Here is a 7,950-nt window from a genome sequence, read left to right on the forward strand (position 1 = left end):
TAATGAAACTGTTGATGGTTGATCCTCAAAATAAGTTGAAATTCTGGTACTCCTTGTTTTTTAGGTTGTTTGGTTTTTTGCGTGAATCGACTATTAAAAATAAACATAATCAGTTCAAATACTTGATATTTGTCTTAGTGCATCTCTTAAAAACTTTTCTTCTTTTCCTTATGAGCTACTAATTAATTTAATATGGCTTATTTTTAAATATATTATTCATGAAAACAGTTTACTCTAGAAAACAACAAAGCGAGATATTTATTTAATTTAAAAAAAAAAAAATTATGTTTTCTTGCATTCATTTTCTGCTGCCATAGTTATAAGAAATTGAAGAGGAAAAAAAGAAGCAACTTTTGTTTGTTGCTCTATGGAACATAAAAACATAAATGAAAAAATGTTCTCTGTACTTCTTCTTTATAAATATTTATATTTAGTGTCTTCAGAATTGATTATATTCGTATGACTAAGTTTATTTTGTAGGTATGCTGATGGTAATATTGTGGTAGGATTTAGTGCTGGTTATTTTATATCAATATCTACAAAGCCAAGAGAGATTGGCCAAGAATTATATCAAACAAAGAATCATCATGGAAAACTAACATTTTTGTGTATTTCTTCTCCTCTTTCGAAAATGGCTACTTGTGGTGATAACTCGTAAGTATCGTATTTCATTGAAGAATGACTCACTTAAAATATGGAACACTGATTTGAGTTGATTTATTAATCATTTCTCAATTTTAAATCTCTTATTATATAACAATAAGAATATATTCTATTATATATAATAATACAATCTAAGACATATTTTTAATTGAAATACAGTTATTACTATGGTCTAACACTGTCCTAACACTTGGTTGTCTGTCTTATTTGACTATACGAACTTAAGAAAGGATATTTCTGTTCTTTAAAAGAAAAATGTTTATGAATTATATTTTAAAAGGTTAGTGATTAGTGTAGAATGTGGTTCTTCATTATAACAGTGGTGCGAAGATTATGAAAATAGCCAGATGAACATCTGTCAATCATTCCTATTGGTAAAAATGACTTTAAAAAGATCATGTTATATATGTAGTAGGATCAAGAATTGGTTGGTGCGCTCAATATATTCAACATTTATAACTTCATTAAATGACGATAATCAGTGTGAAAAAATTTGAATTTTTATAATTGTAAACTAAGTATAGCAGCAACAAAACCAGTATTTACATAACTATGAACTAGTCAGAGAGTAAAGCATCTTGGACAGATATAGTTAAATTATTTTTAGCAGAAATATTAATCTTAAATTGATTAAAGTTTTGAACAAAATACTTTCATTTCTTTTCTTTTCATTAGTGTCAAGATCCATGAATTGACGTCCCTAAGTGAGACAACTGCAGTCATAACAATGGCTGGAGAAGAAATAGAAAGGATTGCATGGAGTGAAGATGGGCAGTTGTTATGTTTAGCCACTGCCAGTGGATCTATAGCTGTGTTTGTGTCTAGAATGCCACACTTAGCAGCTTCCCATGGAGACCTGACAGCTACGCTTACTTCTCTTTCACAAGTCACTATTTCACTTGTCCAGGTAAATTAACAAATTTGAGCTTAAGTCAATAAAGAAATTATTAAATTTGAAAAATAACTCAATGTTAAATTAAAACTATAATGTTAGAAGAAAATAGTTTACCATATGAAGTAGATTGTAGGAAGATAGTCTGGGTGGCAGTCAATAAGTGTACCAAAATAATTGAAAACTATTTATTGTTAACCAATGTTTCGCCCCACTTTGCAGGGCTTCATCAGGGCTAAATGAAAACAAGATACAAACATTGTAAGAATTGACAGAATATTAAAATAAACATACCGAGAAAATAAAAATGTTTTGTTTTTAAAATACATAAGAATCCTCTTAGTAGAGAAAAATGAAAGTATATCAAATGTTTAAAAAGGAATTTACTGCATATAATATTTAAACCAGTCTTTACCGACTGACAGTGGAGATAAAGGAATAATTCGAAACTTCAGTAGCCAGGAGGCAGTAGCAAAACTTCAGGATATCATGAGCCAAACAGTCCCTGAGAATAGAAATACTATATTCAAAAAATAGTGCCACCCAACTGCATTGGGGGTTGCTATTCACACAGTATACTAAATCTAGATGGACGGTTGTATATTACTCTTATATTATATAGTATAATAATAATAGTAAAATGGAATGAGATAGACTTTGATGGTCAAGCTTCTCTGACAATTCATTACATGATTTGGAGAATATTATCGAAATATCGGATTAGAAAAAATGGATGTAAAAGAAAGATTATGGCCAAGGCTGAGGTGGTTTGATCCTGTGTAGAGCATGAAACTAAAAACATGAGTGATAAAACACCATCTATAAACAGCAATGGAAGAATGTGCTTAAGGATACCTTGTTTTTCAAATAAGGCAGATTAGCATTTGTCTATGAGTTTTGTGCCTTATTATGAATAATTCAAATTGATGTAGTTATTAAACACCTTAAAATAGTTTTCTTACTTGATTTTGATTTGTTAGTTAATTTTTTCTTTTATAATTGCAGAATATATTTAAATTCTGATGATAAGAAACACCACATTTTAAGAATTCAAAGTAGATATTTCATTTTGGCAAGCCCATTATTGCTTAGTTCTATGTCTTAAATAGTTTAACATCATAAATCTATGAATTATACTTAAGAAACTCCTTTTTTTTTGTTGAATGCTATTAAATATTAATTGTTGAAACAGGACAGTGGTAAAAAACTTGAAACTACTTTAAAAACAGAAGTGGAGCCAAGTGTTATTGGTGTCGGACCTTATCATGTCATTGTAGGTAAGATATTTATCTTTGTATAGCATAATGGTTACTGATCTCTGTTTCTTATTTTATTTAAGTTAAATTATAGGATCTTTAACTCTAACACACATATTTATCAGTTCTTAAAAGAAATTTTGGCCGGTGCTATTTCTAGTGTTTTATGTTACGGGTTATTGAAAAAGGAACGTATATTATTCAGGTTGTTATTTTCTAACTTGGTTGTGTTCCAGTTCAACTTTGTCAAGTGAATGTGCTGTTTGAGAGAGTTGAACAATCATATTAAAAAAAACAAAATCTCTCTTTTTGATTTGTGGGTCATAATACTGTGCTTGTATATAATTTTGTTTATTTAGGAAAGCTTATCATTATAGAAAATAAAATATTGTCTCATTAATATAGGAAACAATCTTTTCCTGGTTACAATTTTATTATAGACAGAAAACAGGAAATTTATTTCTGAAATTTTACAAGATATTTTCTGTAATTGGTTTGTTATTTACTTAACTACTGTGGCTCTTGGAATTTTTTAAAAAAGCATAATCATCTTTGAATACTAAAATCTTTTTTTAAAGAAATTCTACTAATTGATTCTCTTCCACTTGCTCCAATTTGACAATTGTCATTTACTGATGTGTCACATGCAATATAATTGCTGCTTGTTTTCTGATTGTTGAAGTAATTAAACTATTGTGGAGCGAAATCAACGTCAGTTAATATGTTGAGGAAAATTGGAGTAATCTGTTTTTCATTCTTATTGAAATGAACTTCTCAGTAAGGAGAATGCCTTTATTGATATCTTGACTTTAAAATCAATATTTTTTACAGAGTTCTGTTTTTGTGGTTAGTTTAGTTTATTTCATGTTTCTTTGTTTTTGTTTTCTTTCTTTTTTTTATTATATTAAATAACAAGTGTTTATTAAAGTTTAGGTAATTTTACTTTTTATTTGTGAAAAGGTATGAACAACCGTACTTGGGTTTATGACCTGGCTGCTGGTGGTCTTCTCAAGACATCTCCTGTATTTTTATGTGACAAACAGTACCCAGCAAATGTTGTCTCACTTTCACTGAACTCGGAATATACTTCTGCTCTTGCTGCTGGGAGATTACATCTTCAATTTGTAAGTTTCATATCATTATTCATCGCCAAAATCTTTCTGGCTTCTCCTTACCAACTATTAGGAAGTTAAGCAGTTGAATTTATTTATTTATTGAATAGATACATTTTTTGCCCATAACTCATAAAAGTATACATTTTATGATAAACTATGTGTATACTTATAATCAGGTCAGTATTAGAAGGGTTTCTGCTTTGTACCCATATTTTTACTTTCCTTATCACCTAGGTAGGGAGATTATTGTAATAGGGTATAATCCATTTTAGAGACCTCTATTTATAGATGCACTTGAAAGGCAAATAAATTCTCTGCAAAACAAAAAAAAAATCTTTTAAATGGGACCAGTATTAGTGAAGTCACAGATTTTTTTATTTAGCACTCATGTTTTCAAAGTATTTTGCTCAGTGGTTTAATTTTTGCCTATTAATTTTTTGATTAATTCGAAATCGGTATATCTTCTTTAACATTTCAAATGCTCGTTAAAAGGTTAATTAAATTGTGAAATAATACAAACATTCACTTCATCATTCAGTCAGAATCTTATTTACAACTTGCTAATCTTTGCAGCATTTGTCTAATAAAGACACTATATCTCTATTTGGAGCAGAGAGTCTGAGTATATTGTTTTCTTTAAATCAATACTTTTCCTTTGCTATATACTTCCTCGTCCTCTGACTTCCTCCATATTTTCTATGAATATTACTTCCACTGGGTACCTTGCAAGTATATATTTATGGCAGTACATTACATAGCACCTTTTCTTTCTTTCTCTAATGTTATGGTCAATTTGAGATGCTGTTCGGCCCTATTACCTTAGAATCACCTCAGGCAGCAATTTTTTAGTTGTTATAGCTAATACTTCCAGTTCGTAGTCATTAAAAAAAAATCAGATAAATGGTAAATATACAATATACTTATATAAATTTGTTCACTATAAAACTAATAAACTGTGTATTAAAATAATTAGCTTATGAAAGTTATATATGTATTAAATTGGTAGCCTGTTAAGTCACAAATCATGTGAAAACTAAAAATCTATATCAGTTTTGTAATACATTTGATTTTCTTCAAGACTATTTTGGGTTATTAAATAATAGAGAATGTTCAAATTTATGTTATGCAGACAGAAAAAATTGATCGTACAGATGGAGAAAGGGATGAAGAAAAAGAATCTCGTACGTTTCCCGAACCTGGTGAAACATTCACAGTTACTTCTCATGCACTTACTACTGACTTTCTTATTTACTCTTCTGATGTAAGTATTATAAATTCACCTTTTCTTGGCATTTTTATTAAAAATAAAACTATTGAAAAAGTGTTAAATTGTTATTTTTCTGTTTTGTTTTTTAAGTTATCTAATATTTGAATGAAATTTAATTATTGTTTTATGGCAAATCTCTTTTTTTTAAGTTAATAACACATGCAGTTGGTAGATGTCGTGAGATTTTAAAATTTCCATATTCATTTTTTTAAACCTTTTCACTTTTGAATTGTTTTTAAGAATTTGTTTTTTAACTTTTAACAAGAATAATTACACACATATTTGTATTATTGGACTTTAAATTAGAATATTACCGAATAAGTATAAATACTGTATATCAATGGTGAACTGCCAATTCCTCCTATCTGACAATTTGTCTAATTCCTTATCTTCTTATCTATCCCATTTGTGCTAAATAAAATTAAAATGTGGTTCTTTCTAGTCATAATATGAAAACCTATTAGAATCAGTGTATTATTAAAATAATAGGTAAAAAATTATATCAGATGTTAAATAAACAATTTTTTGTACATTCTGTAAAATTACCTATTGGAGATATTGGTAGCTCGCTGCCACTATTATATTTATAATTTCTGTATTATATGTAAATATTTTTTTAGAAATAGAAATAATACTCTCTCAATGAATACTTAACTTAATTCTAAAAAAAAAAGTGAGAAAGAAATTATGAAAACAAAAAAAATAGAAAAGAGAAAGTTTTAAAAAAAAAAAAAAAAAATTGAAAAAGTACTGAGGAAATTGACCTTGAATAAATAAACTTACGTACTTAGAATGGGAAAGCCTTGGATTCTTCTTTACAAATTTATTAAAATGTTCCACATTTAAACTCATAGTACACAAAAACATGTATATGCATGGACCCCATTTCTAAACCTTACCAAATCCAAAAATATTTTATATTGAGAAAATTATACCATATTTGTCACTAATATTAAAAATAATGTTTGTATATTAATATTTCTGAAAATAAAACTGATTCATTTAAAATAATTTAATTTCATAAAGTCTCAACAATCTTTATTCATAAGTTCACAAGTCCAATATTTTGGCCAACCTGGCCATCATCAGGGGTAAATATAATTTTTACACATAAAATATAATTTTACAGCCTCACATCAGTAGTTTGTTGGCCATTCTACCCTGGTCTAATATGTTCTACTTAACAAAAATAAAAACTTGTGGCAGTCTTGTATAATCACATTATATGGAAATATAATGTGATTATACAAGACTTGAAATAACCAAAAAAAAAAACAAAATTTGCCACCTAGAAACTTAATTCTCAAAGAAAGGTATTGAGTACCCTCTGGAACTGGTTTCCTCAAATTTTCAAGTTTATACTAATTTCACTTTATTTTCCAGTTAGGGGACATTCGTGTTTTTGGTTTAGAAGATTGGACACAACTAACTGAATACAAGCATGATTCTGCTGTTAGATCATGTTACCCTGATACTACTGGGACAAGGATTGTTATCATTGATGCCAAAATGGATAGTTATATGTATACTCCAGTAAGTATATGGAAATATTTTATATAACAACTCCTTTAAATAATGATGTTATCAGAAACAATTTTCGAAGGAGTGGAGGTTGTATTGGGTGGTTATGCACTGGACTCCTAACTCCTGGTCCGGGTTTAAATTCAGCTATGGAAGAAAATTTATGTTCTTCATTGGGATTTGAAATAAAACCTAGTTCAACCTTCAGTTGAACATTAATACTTATTCACATCACCTCCTTTTATAACCATTTGTTCAAGAAACATAATATTTTCTAAATACTCATTTACACAGCTATCTTTATTTTTTTAATTTTCTGAATTTTAATTGACCTTTTTTTTCTTTTTAGCCTATATACTAAAAGGTTATAACTTGTTCTTAACTAGCATTATATAATATTTTGGTGCTTTTGTATTATATATTTATTGGAATATTTTCGCTTAAGCTGTTATATCTGGTAAGCTGGAAAATATCAACTATACAATTTCTATATTTTAAAAAATCAGTGCTTTATTCTAAAGTCATCTCATCCTAACCATCATTTTGTAAGATACCAACATTTTTTTTTTTTTAACTTAGCTTAGAATCTTTTTTAAGATAGCTTTAGAATGGTGCTATAAGGAGGACTTACTAGGTATCACATCTCATGTGATCCTGTGATAATTACTGGTTTAAAACATTAAATATTTGTTTTTTAAGTGTTGATTCTCCAATGGAAATTTATCCCCAATTAAGTTTTATATTATATGTTTCTCTCTCTTTACAATTACTAGTTGTATTGATGATACAATAAATTGCGAATTTCTATATTCATTATCGTGATATTGTTGACCTTTGATTAACTGTAGGAGTAAAAAAAAAAAGCCTGTATTATTAATCATGGAGATACTGTTGACTGTTAGTATAATTAAGTAATTCATTGGAGGAAAGGGGAAAGGAGGGAGGAGAGGTAAGGGTAAAACATGCTAGAAAAACAGAAAACATACGAGAAGTACAGGAAATTATATACTAGAAGATTATTGATTGACTATGTGTATAGATGAATGGAATATGGTCCGGGTGCGGTAAAAAAAAAACTCAAATAGTAGATAATTATACTATTTTATTGAGCCAACGTTTCGCCCCACGTTGCAGGGCTTCGTCAGGGCTAAAAAAGATACAAACACATAGTTACAAAAGGAAAAAAAAAAGAGAAAAAAACATAAGTGTAAAATAACAGGGGTATAAAATGTAAAA

The 7,950-nt window shown here is 28.4% G+C and overlaps 1 protein-coding gene across 2 annotated transcripts in view; it reads left to right on the forward strand.

Moving 5' to 3' along the window:
- Positions 1 to 7,950, forward strand: part of Oseg6 (intraflagellar transport protein Oseg6) — a 29,973-nt gene that overhangs the window by 4,834 nt on the left and 17,189 nt on the right. For both annotated transcript variants that reach the window (XM_067047834.1, XM_014420908.3), the window contains exons 6-11: positions 481 to 654; positions 1,339 to 1,570; positions 2,748 to 2,832; positions 3,772 to 3,935; positions 5,056 to 5,187; positions 6,577 to 6,726. In XM_067047834.1, coding sequence (XP_066903935.1) covers positions 481 to 654; positions 1,339 to 1,570; positions 2,748 to 2,832; positions 3,772 to 3,935; positions 5,056 to 5,187; positions 6,577 to 6,726 — 937 coding nt within the window. The remainder of the gene's footprint in view (positions 1 to 480; positions 655 to 1,338; positions 1,571 to 2,747; positions 2,833 to 3,771; positions 3,936 to 5,055; positions 5,188 to 6,576; positions 6,727 to 7,950) is intronic.

This window comes from Halyomorpha halys, unplaced genomic scaffold (assembly GCF_000696795.3).
Source record: "Halyomorpha halys isolate HHAL.00 unplaced genomic scaffold, Hhal_1.1 Scaffold297.1, whole genome shotgun sequence".
NCBI classification, from domain to species: domain Eukaryota; kingdom Metazoa; phylum Arthropoda; class Insecta; order Hemiptera; family Pentatomidae; genus Halyomorpha; species Halyomorpha halys.